At 44.2% G+C, this 17,030-nt stretch overlaps 1 protein-coding gene across 2 annotated transcripts in view; it reads right to left on the bottom strand.

Annotated features, from left to right (window-relative positions):
- Positions 1-1,654: 1,654 nt before the first annotated feature.
- Positions 1,655-17,030, bottom strand: part of rhocb (ras homolog family member Cb) — a 30,887-nt gene continuing 15,511 nt past the window's right edge. The window contains exons 1-4 of one of the 2 annotated variants that reach the window (XM_018742075.2): positions 11,159-11,314; positions 6,525-6,645; positions 6,103-6,233; positions 1,655-3,896 (exon numbers count right to left, since the gene is read on the bottom strand). In XM_018742075.2, the coding sequence (XP_018597591.1) occupies positions 3,723-3,896; positions 6,103-6,233; positions 6,525-6,645; positions 11,159-11,314 (582 nt within the window). In that variant the 3' untranslated portion in view covers positions 1,655-3,722. Of the gene's footprint in view, positions 3,897-6,102; positions 6,234-6,524; positions 6,646-11,158; positions 11,317-17,030 lie in introns of those variants that run through there. The other variant, XM_018742074.2, reaches the window with a different exon arrangement.

Below are 17,030 nucleotides of genomic sequence, written 5' to 3'. Positions count from 1 at the left end.
ATGTCACCTGACGGATCAGACTGTAATATGTGGAAAAATGAGTGAAATCTTTTACATACATAAACTACATTTACTAGTGTCTTTGAATTTTTTTGTTTTAGTTTTTCAGTTTAGAATAATAAAATGTTTTGTTGTATACACACACACACACAACACACTTTGACTGAAACCGCTTGTCCCAAGTGGGGTCACGGCAAACCGGAGCCTAACCTGGCAACACAGGGAGCAAGGCTGGAGGGGGAGGGGACACACCCAGAACGGGATGCCAGTCCATCACAAGGCACCCCAAGCAGGACTCAAACCCCAGACCCACCAGAGAGCAGGATTTGGCCAAACCCGCTGCACCAATGCACCCCTCTTTGTTGTACTTTACATTTGATTTGATTTAAATTTTTGTACAAACAATAACACAAAATATATGAAACTCATCAGAAAATACTGTATATCAACAGATTATTTTATGTTGCCTGCAGTATGCAGTGTCACACAAAACCTTTCACTCGCCTTAAATCAATGATTATAGACAGTCATTCCAAATAATTCAGGAATTGTTAAACTCACATTGTGATAGACAAAGACATGCAGTATTATGCTTGCTGTTATTAAAAATTGATTACTTTAAAATAGTTCTACTTTGGGGGGGTGCGGTGGGTTTTGCTGGTGCCTGCTGTGTGGCGAGTCTGTGGTTCGAGCCCTGCTTGGGTTAGCTTGCGACAGACTGGCATCCTGTTCTGGGTGTCCCCCCCCCCCCCCCCCGTGCTCTGTGTTGCTGGGTTGGGCTCCGGTTCGCTGCGACCCTGCTTGGGACAAGTGGCTCCAGCCTCTGTGAGTGTGAAGTAGTAACATGTGAGACCTCCTTTTTCCTTAGAGAATATAAAGACATGTGAGCACAAAGCACATGTGGGGTCCACAGAAATTGAATTGGGTTTGAACCCACATCAAAATGCAGAGCCTAAGACTTTTGAGACACCGTTGCTACCAGCTGTACTGGTGCCACCCTGGAATGTAATACTATTATGAGTAGTTATGTCCAGTAGCTGTGAATTACATAAGGAGAGCCTGTTTTTTTTTTTTTTCTTTTAAATAGCTGCATAGTCCATCTACTCACTACAGCTGCATTAGGAGACCCAGAACTTATAGTGTTCAGTCAATTTTAGTCCATTCTGAAATTCTGAGCTTTTCTATACAGGAGTGATTACTTGCTGAATTTCTTTTGAGGAATATGATCAGACTTACAGCTAATTAGTGTTTTTTTTTTTTTTTTGTGGGAATAATTAGCATCATTGTGCAGGTCCCAAATGGACTCATACTGGTGGGGATCTGGTGCTCATAGTAGTTGGGTCACTGCCAGCCAAATTCCCACCAAAAATTAATCAGACTTAAGGCCTGATATATAAAACATCAGAATCATGACAACAGAAGAGCTCACTCATTCTGAATCTAATTCTATGAATCTAAATCATATCTAATGTGTGCACTGGAGCTTTCTGGGGAAATGTTTTCTTTGAATTTGCTCACTACCTCAGGCATGTTCCGATTTATAAATTAAAACATCACAATGAACCTTATGGATGGGATTTATTACTCAGTTAATTACTTGCCTGTTATATTAATGACACATGACATTGCTTGCCATGAATATGGCTAGAGCAATGAAAACCACCGTTAGTAAATTTACACGCCTACAAGGTTACCTTTCAAAAAATAGTTTATTAACATTCTTTGCATTTACTTCATTGTAACATTCACTGCAACACTGGTTCTGTTTACAAAGCATTAAGACAACGAGCCTTTATATAAATCTGGATCATTTTATCACAAGTTCCAGGAGGAAGGGAGAGGGGGAGAAGAGAAAAAAAAAAAAAAAACAGTAAACAGTAGCAGAAGGGGGTCATGTAGAAACCATGTTTGACCCATGCAGACAAAATACAAAGTTTCTGTATGCATACTTAGCGTGTGTATATATATATCTCCATTTATAGTGGTATGTATACTAGCTCTGTTACGCTGGACACATGGAATTGTCACAAACATGGTTACGCATAAAGAACATGTTCCACTGCGGCAGCTGTCAGGACAAAGGCAAGAGCACTGACACATTGTTCTGGTCCGCACGTCGGTGCCGAATGAGGAGGTCCTTCTTAAAAACCTCAGTGTCAGGTGTCCCCTCAACTCCCCTGCATCTCCACAGGAAAGATTGTGTGCTCATAAGACAGAGCTAATAGCCAGTCTGAAGAGCTTATTGGTATCATTATTAAGTACAAGTGATTCTGCTGCTATGGTTTCCTTTAAGCCCCTAGATGACACCAAATGTCACCTTTAGAGTATGTGTGCTGCAGTTCTCGAGTCTCAAGCTGTGAAGCAGCAAACAGCCTCCAGGGGGCGCTCCATATACACTGACGTTTACAAATTTTTACTAACCTTTCAGAAACAAGGCTTCTGCTGTAAGAAAGCACCTTATAAATGGACAGGGACTCAGACTGCTGCTCCACGGTGTAAACTAATGACTGGTGGTGATGATGAAGATCGCAGAGTCAACGTTGCCAAAAAAGCAAAAACCTGCAAAGAACGGAAAAAATTGGGGTTCTGTTCCTAATCCATTGTGACCTGAAGTGGTCTTGATACCAAAGCAGTGGTGCAGCAAAGAGATCTTTAAAAGGAAGAAACAGACACACCCACCGCCTGCGAGCCCTTTGTAAAAGGAAACAATGCAGCACTGCGATGGAGGAGTATCTCACCACAGCCGATCTCAGAGGTCAGCGCACATGCCACACGCACTTCAACAGCAGTGTTCCTTCTCCCAGTAGTTATCATCAATGTCCCACACAAGCATTTTCCACAGTGCTTCAACACACAGAAATGTTTTGCTGAACACTAACCGAACCCTTCTAATGATGCACATGGGCCCAGATCTCCAGGGTCCAACAGCAGAGTGCCATGCAGTGAATGGACCAAGCTACCTTGTTTACAAATGTACCGTTAAGTCAGGAGGGTTACAGGAACACCACTATCCTACAGTGAGGTGTGTCCATGAGGGTCTCGACCCACACCATGCTCCGCTGAAGCTTCTGTATGAACACTGGAGGACAGCATGGGGTCAAAACCCTTCATGAGAGAGGTTTGGGAACACAAAGATGTGTCTATAACAGAGAGTGTCCCAGCTGGACATGCTCAAACGGAGTTGAGCTCAATCGAATCATTTCACCCAGGCGGTGTGCAGGAATAGGAACCCATCAGTACCTGTGTGTGGATGTGACCGAGATGGAATGTCAGGGTACTACTGGCACATCGCCCCCTGCTGGCCACGTCACTGTTTTGCAGCACTAAGCCTGATGAGAGTGGGTGGGACAGTAGAGCAATGGGTGCTGGGTGGAAGGTTCAAGCAGGACCATCGAAGGGGCTGGAATGGAACAAGGCTCTGACTTGCCTGTTAGACACGAGGGGTGTGTTAAACGGCCTGAATGGACACGACCCCCAGCCTGATGGAAAGCACGCAAACGCGCACAATGAATAGTAATTATTTCCTCAGTTACACAAACAGATATGGTGCAGAAAACAAAGAAACAAACATCACCAACGTTGAGGAAAAATGCAGGAGAACAAAAGTAGAAATACATTAATTTGTGATCCGTGGAACTGCCGCGCGTGGTAAGTTGTCGACGAGCGTGTTGCCGCCGTGCCCTCGTGACAGTCCGAAGGGGCCATCCAGCCCACATCCCCCCTCACAGCAGCAGGCAGCCGCTCCTCTTCTTGCGCTTGCGCACTTGCAGTGCGGCCCGGGTCGCCATCTCAAACACTTCACGCACCCCCTCCTTGGTCTTGGCTGAGCACTCGAGGTAGCCGAAGGCGCTGATGCGGTTGGCCATGTCCCTACCCTCCTCGGGCTTCACGGGCTCCTGGGACACATAAATAGCAAGAATTATACACCACATTTTTATATATATATATATATATATATATATATATATATATATATATATATACACACACACACACATACATACACACACACACACACACACACAGCGTGAGAAGAACGCTCTATAAAAATAAATTGAATTGAACATATAGTATATAAAAAAAATGGAGAGGGGTGGCGTGGTGCTAAATACCTTAATTTACACAATAGCTGAACACATTTTCACAGTTTACTGGTGGAAATCGTCACGCAAGCATGGCAAAATATTTTTACTAATAATCTTACCTTTATTCCATAGCCATCTCATTATTTTGTGCTCGTCTAAATACACCATTACTATATTGTGTTTGCGTGTATGTATTCTGTTATATTTCTCAGCCCTTGTGTTTCTGCAAAATTTGCCAGAAGTTGTGAGACACAAGGGGCAAAATGCAATGGGCTACAGGAGGTCTGTGTAAGACGGGCAAAGCAGAGCGTGTAGAAGAGCGTTGTGAGCAACGTGCTTTGGCATCCACACATTCAGAGCAAGAGGGTCACAAGAAGTACTCCAAGTGCCATGCAATAAGTGTCTGTTGAATCCAATTGTCTACATTCCATCACCGTGTCTAAAAAGAACCGGGCTTCTCCATGACCAACACTGGATTTCAACATAAGAAACAAGTAGCACCAAAAAAAAAAAAAAAAAAAAAAAGTAAATTTTATCTCCACCCTGAGGTCATTAGATTATATAATGCGGTCTCTTTTTGGTTGTCACCTGCTGTGACCCAATGGTCTCAGTATCAAGCTATTATGACCAATTTGCTGTCCTCCTCTTTCATTTGTACTGCAGTTTGTATAATGCTCAACTGCTGATCTCCATTCTGCTGGTTGTGTATCTAGCAGTTACTGTCCCATGCTGATTGAAGATGATGACCAACTACCATGATAGACAAGACGTTCCATGCTGAGCTGGGGATTCAAGATACCATACAGCAACAATATCATTACTACCTGTTAACTGGCTTAGAATTGTTACTTAATCTAGAATTACCAGGAAGGGTGGGCAACCACTGGCCCTTGGACCCCCAGAGGCTTTTTCTCCCTCAACTTTCAGTTGGGAGTTTTTAATTCCTTTCCTCCATGGCCAGTAGGAATACTTATAGCTCTATAAAAGTACTATACTATGGTAGTCAGTCAACTGTCCTCTTTGTTTCTTATCTGATGTATTTGTTTTTCTTGCCTTATGCCTGTGTTAAAGCACTGTGTCACTGCATGAGAAGAGCGCTCTTTGAAAATAAACTGAATACTGTCATAACCTGTCATGTTTCAAAATCACTTATAAAGACTGTACATTAACCCCCAATAATCATTTCATTCTTACTGAATATACCCTAAAAAATGCTTAACATAAGGAAAAAGTAGTGTAATATAAAATACAACAGCAATAATATTTCTTTACCTGACTCAGAGCTTTTTCTTAAATTACTATTTGCTTGCTTTGAAAAAGCTTTGTTTTTGTTTTTTTCAAGTCTATATTGGAATAGAACCATTTAATTTTAACTTCCCTTTTCTTCTACTCCAATTATAAATAAAGTACAGATTTTATACTTGCATTTATTTTAATATTTACTCTCTCTATAGGATAATGGAGCACTTTTTGCTGAACCTTCATGAAGTCTCATGTATATAACAAATCAAAAAAAAAAAAAAAAAAAGGACTTCACAAAGTGAATTTGCCATAAGTATGTGGTGGAAAGACTGACTTGGGGAATATAAAGGCTACATGTTACATTGAACTAAACAAATAATTATAAAGTCCAAAGGCAGAAAACGCAGGATGCAAACGCAAACGCAAACACTAGTTTAGAGAGCCAGAACACAGGCGAGAGCGGGGTACACATTTCCCACAATTCATTGCATCTCCTAGTCTCTCTCACAGCCTTTGGTGTAGTTTCCAAATGTGGTCCCAGTTTATTGAGCTAGACCAAATGCTGAGGCCCAAACAGGATGTCACAGACTGCACATATGACAATTAGGACCAATTCATGATTTTAATAATGCAAAAAACCCACATATATGGAGACTGAACAAAAAAAAAAAAAAAAAAAAAAAAAAAAAACACACACACACATTAGAAGAACACATGTCCACTTCTGCCAGCATCCTGTCAGTTTCAGTACCAGCGGACACAAAATGGGCCCCACCTGCTTCATCTTGGCCAGCTCCCGCCGCGTGTGCTCATCATTCCGCAGGTCCTTCTTGTTACCCACCAGAATGATGGGCACATTGGGGCAGAAGTGCTTCACCTCGGGGGTCCACTTCTCCGGGATGTTCTCTGCAAGGGAAACGATCATTGGACCCAACACCCAGTCTAGTGGTTCATGGTTTTAGCAAGCAGTTCCAGATCTGCTAGAGCTGGAAACATGCCAGTGAGCATGCAGGACTGGAGGTACAGTTATAGTTTATCAATTTAACAGTAGTGCAACAGCACTTTGACTGCAGTTTTTTTTCCTTAACCACATAACTATCGTGGTTAACATGAATACAGCTATAATAATATTGCAAATACAGTAATAAGTAATGGTTATTAAGTGTTCAATACAAAAAAAAAAAAGAGGTCCCTGACCTAAGCTGTCAGGGCTGTCGATGGAGAAGCACATGAGGATGACGTCGGTGTCAGGGTATGAGAGCGGCCGCAGGCGGTCGTAGTCTTCCTGGCCAGCTGTGTCCCACAGAGCCAGCTCCACCTGATACGTTGACCAAGGACAGCATGAGTGACACATCCTCCACACAGCAGGAAATGATGGGTGACATACAACCATAGAGGAGTCCATTTCCATTCATTAACATTTCATATGGAATATCTCAGTTGAAAGCCTGTAATGCGGGGCAGTCTCGCCATGATAGACCAACCTCCATGCTGGAGGTAGCTTGATCACATTTTGACATCATCATCATCTACTTACCTGGCAATTCTGTCCAAAGCACCAGGCAGTACTGGACACATTTAGACAGATGGGTATTTTGCATCTGCTAAATAAATGTAAATTTTACACTCAACCCTCCTACGGACTGTTTGGGCTCTTCAAAAGAACTTACTGTGTTTATATCCTTACATGATTTGCCCATTTGTACGGCATGGCAAGTTTTACTGTATCAATTCAAGTTAAGAACCTCAACAAAAGTTACAACAGGAGGTGGGACTTGAACCTTGGTCCTTAGAGACATAACCTACAGTGTATACATGTAACTATTAAAGCAGGTTGTGGCACACTTCGGCTGATGGAGAGGGGGAGGAGAAAAGAAGGGACTCGCCACACCAGGGACTAATAACGACCTCTATTTCAACCCCTGTACCCGATGATGATCAAGGGAGGAGGGGACAGAAGAAGAGATGGACACTCGATGCCCACACCGTGACGACAAAGCGCAGACGATCTTGCCCAGCCCTCTACGCCCAAAAAGACCTCCGGCGTACTGCTTCCAGGTCCTCCCCACCGTAACCCGATCCACTATCTGCAATGATTGCAAATAAAAAGAAACACGAACGCACACCAGCAGTCTTCTGCGTTCGTGGTGCCGAAACCCAGGAGAGTGCTCCGCTGGATGTGACCAGCTGCAGCATATCCTGCAGAGAATCCACCTCCAGCAGCAAGAGTCCATGGAGGCCCTGTTGATAACCCAGTTCTTGGAGTGTGGCGGGCGCTACTGAAAGATGGCTCCGGAGGATAACCCAGGCATGTTCTTGAGGTCTTTGAGCGCACTGTCCCAAGGCTGCCGGCGGGCCCTTAAGGAGTGGATCTTGTGGCTCACCACTCTCCTTACAGGCGAAGCCCTGACGGCGGCTTAGCAGGTCCCGGTGGCGGCTGACTACGGGGCCCTCCGGGAGGCGATAATGGAAAGGGTGGGGCTTATGTTTGAGGGGTGGAGGGGAAATGCCTGCGCAGCCTGCGATGGGAGGAGAGGGCTCAGCTATTCCTTTTTGCCCAGAGGGGTCTAGGCTTTGCCTGGAGGTGGTAACAGCTGGACTGTCAAGACCCAGAAAAGATTGTGGAATAGGTAGTCCTGGAGCAGTTTATGGTGGCCATGCCCGCAGCTACCACCGATTGGCTCCAGTGCCACAGGCTGGAGACCCCTGGGGAGGCCAGCCAGGTTGCCGAGAACAATTTAGCCCCAACTCAAGACACTCCTTCGCCTTCAGCTGTAGAAACCCCTCCCCAGACTCCAAACCCGTCTAGGCCCCCTCCTTCCCCTGCCCCTTTGCCCCGGAAGTCCTCTCCCTCCACCCCTTCCTTCCCCGAGATGGCTTCCCCTGGGCGGCCAGAGGGCAGGGACTGGACTGTTGGCAGTGTAGGAAAAAAAAGCCACATCTGCTGGGAGTGCCCCATTATGGATGTCAGGGCTGTTGGGCCCACTGATGACACCGCCGACATGACCGCTCTCAGTCCAGCCCCACAATACTGAGTTCCGGTAAGGTCCTGAAGGGGTCTCTTGGCCCGGTCATAGCCTCCCATGGATTTAAATACATTTCCATTTATTCATTTAGCAGATGCTTTTCTCCAAAGTAACATACATGTCAGAGAAAATAGAATTTGTGCATTACATTAGGAGAAAGAGACATAGCTGCAGACATGTTAAGTAAAACTAGTTTGTTTCTTTCCACCTTATACACCAATGTTCATTGCATGAGTAGGAGCATAAAGTGGAAAGAAATAAACTATGTTTACTAAAGAATTGCATGTCTGCAACTATGCATCTCTTTCTCCTAATGTAATGCACAAATAGTATTTTCTCTGAGATGCATGTTGCTTTGCAGAAAAGCATCTGCTAAATGAATAAATGTATCTGCTGGGCTTTGCTGAACTCGGGGTGTCAGCAAACGATGATCCAACAAAGCTTAGTTCCTCCAGGGGTATGATGTAGTCTCTGCACGGTAAAGGTTCGGTGTCAGCCCATTCTGTAGATCAGTCAAAAGCTGGCTCCTCAGGAGCACAAGTACAGCATGATCGAAAAAGAATGAATGACTCACAATGAAATGTGCCATCCTCTCCCTCCAATTCTACCTCCTGGAACGGGAATTCCAGCTCTGTACGGACCATGCGCCCCTGCAGTGGCTGCACTCCATGAAGGACTCAAACCCACGCATCACCCAGTGCTATCTGGCCTTGCAGCCCTTCTGCTTCCAGGTTGCCCATCGGCCGGGGAAGAAACTGGTTGTCCCCGATTTCCGCTCGTGGTGGGGAGGGTGTTGGCATGGGGCAGGGCCTTCCCTCCCCCAGATGGTAGCATGGGAGTAGCAGTGAAGGAGTCTGGCACATCTGGGTTGATGGAGGGACATAGAGTGAGGAACTCCTCACACCTGGGACTAATAATGACCTCTATTTTAACCCCTGTGCCCAACAGTGGTCAAGGGAGGAGGAAACAGAACAAGAGACTGACGACCATACAGCAAGAAAAAAAGCACAGACAACCTTGCCCAGCCCCGCACGCCCAACAAGACCCCTCTCTCTGTACCACTTCCCGGTCCCCCCTTTCCTCCGTTCTCTCTCCCGTGACCTGAGCCACCGTCTGCAACGATTGTAAATAATATTTAAAAAACACACAAACACGCACCAGTGGTCTCCTGTATCCTGTGTCGCACATTTCGGCATGCAGTGCTGGGACAGCAGGAAAGACTGTGCCCCGAACACAGCTTAACCCAGGTAATTCATCTGTGAGTGTATTTAAACATATCTCCCCAATAGTACACAAACGCAGCCCATGTTCCTTTTATAACTCCAATATTTACAATAGCGGAAATAAAGCTTCTTCTAACAATGAAGTGAAGATGAACTGCCTGCCTTTCACTATGAAACCCATATATATACACACACACCAATAATTTGTGATTTTTGTTTTTTTTCTTTTTTGCCAAGAGCCGTTATACCTCAATTACAGAATAAAGAGAGCTTGTAAAAAAAGAAACTACAATTGGTAGCATAGTAATTACAGCTACTGCCTTCGCATCCGAAGGTTGCAGGTTTGAGTCCCACCTACCTCTCTACCACAGACAGTCAGAAAAGCATTTCACTGCACATCATACCAACTATTGTTGTGCATGTGTCAAATAAAAACTTGAAATGAATAAATGTAAACTGAGGAATGCCGGCAGTTGTAAGTGGCTCTGGAGAAAAATGAACACAATAAAGCAGCATATTCTGACCATAAACGACTGACTGGAAGGTAAAAATCTATAGTGTGTTAAAAACTGAAAGCACATTTTCAATTTTACTACATCGGACCTAAGACTGTGCCATTCAGACTGCATCCATATGTGGTCCTGGGCAAGCCCTCTCAGCCTGTCACTATTCTAGCTGGGACAGGCTGGATGGACAGACAGAAGTTACCCCTTGTAATGCCACTGTTTGGAGCACCAATCTACACTTCCACATGATGCTTCACAAATGGACCTGATCACTCGATGTGCAGCAAGACACTTTAAAATAATAATAATAAAAATCCCTACAGTATTTTCAAAGTTAAATGCATGGCATCAAAGTTGTCAACCATTGAACGCTACAATTACAGTTGAGCACGAGAACACACAGCACACTGTGTTTAACCATGACTGCTGCCAAATTATAATCATAAACCATAACTATAAGTGCAATAACAGAGTATTAATCCACCCCCATCCAGAAGGGTGCAAGAAGGTACTGTATATGTAAATGTAGAACACTCCTCATGATGTACGGTGCAGTTCTTACCCGGCCTCCTAGGTGCCGGCTAGTCGAGAAAACAGCACTGTGGCAGCAGACATGTTTTATAATCATATTCCGTGTCAAAAAGGCAGTCAAATTCATCCACAAATTAGTTAAAACACACAGAAACAAACAGCTAGTCTCCTAAACTACCCAAATCTGTCATAAATTCACGCAAGTAGCAGTGTGTTCCTGTTCAAACGCAATTCAAAATTCCGTTTAACATAATTTTGCCATAAGTTAAATTCAGTTGAGTATAAATTCATTGTATCTTTAAAAAAAAATTCTGACTTAACACTTACGTTGCAGCTGTTTTGTAATAGACGACTAACTTGTTAATTATTGACAGCAACTGTATAGAGCTCATATGCAAATGCACAACCCCGAAAACACGGGGGGGTGGGGGTGCATAACAATGTAAATCTAAAACTTTTTTAAACTGTAGTGAAAATGGAAACCATTTGGCTTCAGGCAGTGACCCCACTAGCGGTAGCCTGGCATGTGGGCGACGTCCACAGACCTGCTTGCCATCCACCTCGATGTCAGCGATGTAGTTCTCAAACACCGTGGGCACGTAGACCTCTGGGAACTGGTCTTTACTGAAGACGATGAGCAGGCAGGTCTTCCCACATGCACCGTCTCCTACGATGACCAGCTTCTTCCTGATGGCAGCCATCTCTGTAGGGGCAAGAGAATCTGGCCCATTACAGTGCACCACAGTAACCATCCAAAAATGGTCATTGAAGAGTTTACCATAGTTCAGTAGTCTACAACAGCCTAGGATAAGACAACAGTGCCAATGTGCCAAAGGAGCTGGTACTCAGGAAGACACAAACACAAAGAGAAGAGGAAAAATGAAGGAAGGCAGAAAAGGCAGTGTATTTCACTACCAGAGTTACTCAAGCACTGTAAAAATAGAGCGATACCCTCAGTTGACACTTTTCAGCCTACACGCCCCCACTGAACAAGTTTGGTTTGAAGCCAAGAGAAAAGCGCAGAGTATTTCTGCAGGAACTCTGGTAGAGCAGAGCCCATCAGTTGGGGGACAGAAGGGTCTTTAGAGCGGCGTAATGATCACACATGCCGAGTACACTCCACCCTTCCTCTCTCATGGGGGGGGTCAGTCACACACACACACACACACACACACACACACACACACACACACACAGAAAGCACTACAACGGCATAGGACAACATTTACCTTTTAATACAACAAGCTCATTATCAGGCACAGCAACATTTCTACAGCTCGTTCTGCAGTAGATATTTTATTGTGCAAAAAAAGCTTGAATCAGATGCTCATATCACGTTTTGGGAGAGATACAATTTGCTTCTAAAACCCAAAAGGTTTTTGCATCTTAGTCTTGTTAGTCTGGCTCGTTTTCTTCAGTTTATCGACACTTCCATACGTTTTCTAGAAGTACATAGTGGAGTCATTAACTCCTAATACTGCCTGACATTTTTGCTCAGGAATGGATAATTTTTTTTCATTGTGATACAACAGCAGTTGAACCTCTCTCGAAGGGAATTAACCTAATGGGTTCACTTCCCTGAATAAATCAATGTGGGTATAGAGTCAAATAGGTCCAAAATCAGAAGACTTGATGAGTCACTATCAATTACCTACCTTAATAAAGGAATAATTAATTACAATTACGTTTGCTAATTTAACAGACTCCTCTTCAGTGCGATGTCTGTCTCGGGGGGGGGGGGGGGTTATACAAGGAGTGCATTACATCAACTAAAGGAGAGTTTTAGATGCGCACACACACATGATTCTGGAGTGCAGTTAATTTGTCACATACCACGGTATGAACTAGTATACATCACGAGTAGCTGCATAAAGGCTTACCCATAATTCAAAAAAAAAAAAAATTGTTTATCACGCACTTCTGAGATCAAGGGAGAAGTGAGTTTGAAAGATGTGGCTTTCAAGACCCTTCTTAAATGTAGACAAATTCAGCAGTTCTGAGTGATAGGAGGGGGTCATTCCACCATATTGGAGCCAGAACTGAACCTTTTGATTTTAGACCTTTCATTCGTGGAACCACCAAGCAGTCAGAGGTAGAGGAGCGTAGCAGTGTGGTTGGGGTGTAGCAAGTAGTGAGGTCTGGTAGATATCAGGGAGCAAAACTGTCGCAGTAAAGAAAAAAAACCAACAAACTAGTGCATTCAGTGAGAAGGGTTGACCTCCCACCTGGAGTTTAACACAACCAGATATGGTAGAACAATGCAGGACAGCAAATCTAAGCAGGAGGGCATTTCACTCTGGAACCGCTTGGAGATGCATGGGGATGAGCGGGACAAGACAGGTCACAAGGGGAGTGAACAGCCGAGTCTCAAGTTTGGCGGGATTCCGAGCACTCCAAGACCAATGCAACAGCAGAGGAAAGGAAAAGCAGAACGGCAGTTTTTTTGGCAGGACATCTAAGCGTTATTTTTGTAAAGGGAACAACCCAATGAGAATTTCTCAAAAATAATCATCAGAGGTTGAGACTCTGAGAAACATCTGGGCCTAACTCTCAGAGTTTATCAAGTACGAAAAAGTGGGGTTGCTGGGAAAGCAGAGTAAGAAGTGAGGTAAAGCCCAGCCTTTTCCTGTCCCTGCAGCACAGGAAACGCAAGCATGGGTGGTCAAGAACAGCAACGGGTGTGTTTGATTCCCAAAATAGCTGCATGACCATGGACATCCAGTCTCCCTGGTGGCAGGAAATGATTGTAAGAGGTGGCACGTGTGGAGCTTCTGCTCTTCTCATCACCAAATGCTTAGTGGACTCACTGTGCGTCCTGTCGGGAGTCCTCACTCGCACCAGAGGAGGATTCCGTGCACATGGCAGAGGTTGGGTTTACTTATGCTCGGCTGGATTGGACAACGCATCTCGCTCCTCCATGTTAAAAACAGCCCTTCAGCCCTAATGGCATTGCTGAACTGCTGAGAGGGTGGCCTTCAACACTTGGAACATAACCATATCGAGCCTGTTCATTGACAGCGACCTCCTTATGCTTGACTGTGTTGCTCCTTTAGGTGACTTGAAAAAAAGAGGGGCATAAAGTTCTCAATACAACCTGCTGATACATCACGTATAAAAAATGTTTAATTTCAAAAAAAGGGTTGACACTGAAATAAGTCACATTGCTCACTATATTTCCTACAGAGACTACAGAGCAGCACAACTTTGCTTTAGACAAGCGCTTACCAACAATGGATGATCAAGTTCTGTTCTTGACTCCCGTTTCATTCATTCATTTGAATAGCAGAGCAAATTTAAAACTTTTTAAAACAAATCAAATTAAATGCTTCAATCACCACATCTGTGCTTGGCCTTGAAATCCCATTGCCAACCCAGTGTTTACACACTTGAAAAGCTCAGTTAAACATCTGGGTTGACACAAACTAATAAAGGATTAAAATTAATAAATTACAATAGACAGTAAGCATACTGAAAGCATTGCTATTGCTGATTGTGGCTGTACAGTGACAGATTACCGTGGTGTCAAAGCCATGCTTACACAATGGTGCTGGACATTCTTCCATTGGACATAGCATAATACAAAAGCCACATCACAGCTGGAAGTGGGCATCGAACCTAGCCTCTTCCAGCGTGAAATTGTCCATGGCAACATATTGGGGCTGTTCTAAAATGCTCCAGGTATCTCACCTGCATAAGGATCCACTAACATCCCCTCAATGTCCAACATGAACGGAATCACATTCCCTCAATTACACGTTCCGCTGGAGTGTTGTCCTCTGTTAACACCACATGAGCACTAAGAACATTTCAAAAGGTATAGTGTGTCAGCAACCACAGGACAACACAGCCAAGGAGCGGAACCCACAGACTTTGCTCCTCAAGCAACCAGATGGCACATCAACAAGGCTTGTCCAAGTCCCAGCTCTTCCTCAGCCCTGCACCCACCTGCCTGCAAAGCCACAGAACGTGAACCACAGCGTTACCCAAAAGCCTTAATGCAAAATTGCCCCATCTTCTTCAAAATACACATTCTGAATAGATTTACCTCCTCACAATTTCAAAGCATGTTGTTTATGCAAAAGCATTCAGGAATGGAGACCTACCTCACTGAGCAAGAGGGACCTGCGGGTAAAGAGCACACTGGTTTGTTTACACACACTTGGCAACACAAGAGCACAGTGTACGTTGTGGGCAGGTTGCTTCCGTTTGTTGGTGTGACACATCTCTGCTGTTTTATAAATGCTACACAAGTAAACACAGGCCCTTACTCTAGTAGACCGGGGAGAAACACTCTTCTCCAGACACCCATCTACCTGGTTCTAGCACACAGCAATTTCAGTTCCCAGCTCATTGACTCACAGAACTTGCCAAGATTGATTTATATTTAAAGGCACACTATTGTGTGCACAACAGGTTTTCCTGTTTTCCTCTACAGCTGGAAGACTTCTCAGGATGTGACGTATGTTCTCACTGCCATTGTTGGCCTCCACTTTGAGACTGTCACCACTGATGACACATTGACCCCCAGCCGCAACAGCACTGGGCAAGTTGATATGGAATCAGGAGTATTTCCATCTCTTCGGCAGGTTCTTTCAGTTGAATTTTTCAATGGGAGCAAAACGGAAATAAAAACGCTGATGTGTTCACGAATGACAATAATATTCTTCTAGAGAAAGACACTAAGTTCTTCACTAACAACACTTCACATAACCTGAAAGTGCCAGCTGAGCTGCCAAATCAAACAATGAAGTTTACAAACCAACGGGCACGTTCAAATACTGGAAGGAAACTGAACAAAAACGTAACTGTCAAAGTGGACGTGCCTCATTTAAACACACACACACACACACACACACACACACACACACACACACTCTTTCTGAACCGCTTGTCCCATACAGGGTCGCGGGGAACCGGAGCCTACCCAGCAACACAGGGCGTAAGGCCGGAGGGGGAAGGGGACACACCCAGGACGGGACGCCAGGCCGCCACAAGGCACCCCAAGCGGGACTCGAACCCCAGACCCACCGGAGAGCAGGACTGCGGTCCAACCGACTGCGCCACCGCACCCCCCTCATTTAAACAATAAAGGCTAAAAAAATTCTCATTTAACCGATGCTTTTCTCCAAAGCTACTTGCCCATTTATATAGCTGAGGAGTTGCTACTGTATCAATTTTGCATAATTATCTTAATCAAGGATACTACAGCCATAAGTGGGATTTGAACCTGCAACCTCTGTGTTCAAAAGCAGCAGCTCTAACAGTATCACCTGCTGCCCCACGCATCTATTTAAAAGCCCAGCTGAAATATACAGCAAGCCACTAACACAGCAAAACAAACATTATTCCTTGAGCTGGGTTCTAAAGCTCAAGAGGCCAGAATGAAAGTGATATATCAACAGACAGTCATTCAGAACAGAGACCAGAATATCGACTGAAAAAAAAAAAAAACGTGCTGTCAAACTGAAAAGTACATTGACTCAGTTGGTTCACACTCCATGTGACCTTTAATGATGTAGAGCTCAGGGAGCTGCTGCTGTCCTAATACCCTGATAGAAACACAATAAAGGAGCAAAATACAAGTTGCTCCACAAACGAAGGACGAGTGCCACTGTTCAGGATAGGTGCCCCGAGAAGAACCAACCTGATAGATTAGTGACAATAAGGATGTGCAAGCCATGTTTCATATCTTCACAGCAGATGCTTGAGCTCTCCGAGATATAACATGGCAATCCCTCCAATTACAAGATTAATCAGTATAGGAAAACGGTGCACATACAAAAATTTCAGATACTGAAAGCCTGTCTCCCATTATTTTCAACAGAGAAAATAATGCATTCCCAGCCCACCCAACTGTAGTGAAGAGAACAGTTGACTATGGTTTGCAACTGGTGGAAGAGCGAAAAGGCTTGGCAGTCATTCTTGCATTGCTACAGCACAAAAGAACGTGTGACAGGAAACCAAAAAGAAACGGCTGACGGTACACTAGCGCCAACTACAGTACATTACTGCACTCTGGCTTCACTCGTGTGTATGAAGTTTGGCCACTTTCACAACAAATTTAGTTATATGGGTTTTTGTTATGGAAATCAAAAATTGGGTATCAAGAGCCAAGAACCTTTATGAAAAAATTTCTGATGAATAGCTTGTAAGTGGGATGCCTTTACTCTCATCACTCTCCAAAATGTCCCCTTTTGCAGCATGTTACTACAGGTCTGTGCTTCTGCTGTGGTTGTCCTCATCCTGCAGGGCTAACAGGCTGAGAAACACTCATTAAACTGCTCCAACCCAAAGACAGCTCAGCCACCGTTCTTGTTATAGAGCAAAAAAGTTTTCTGAAGTTGATGTAGAAAAGGAGTTCTCAATCTTAGTCCTGGTCGGATGTATTATTATCATCATCCTCATTATTAGCAATAC

The sequence above is a fragment of the Scleropages formosus genome, chromosome 25 (genome assembly GCF_900964775.1).
Source record: "Scleropages formosus chromosome 25, fSclFor1.1, whole genome shotgun sequence".
Lineage (NCBI taxonomy): Eukaryota > Metazoa > Chordata > Actinopteri > Osteoglossiformes > Osteoglossidae > Scleropages > Scleropages formosus.
This window is presented reverse-complemented; position numbering and strand designations above follow the sequence as displayed.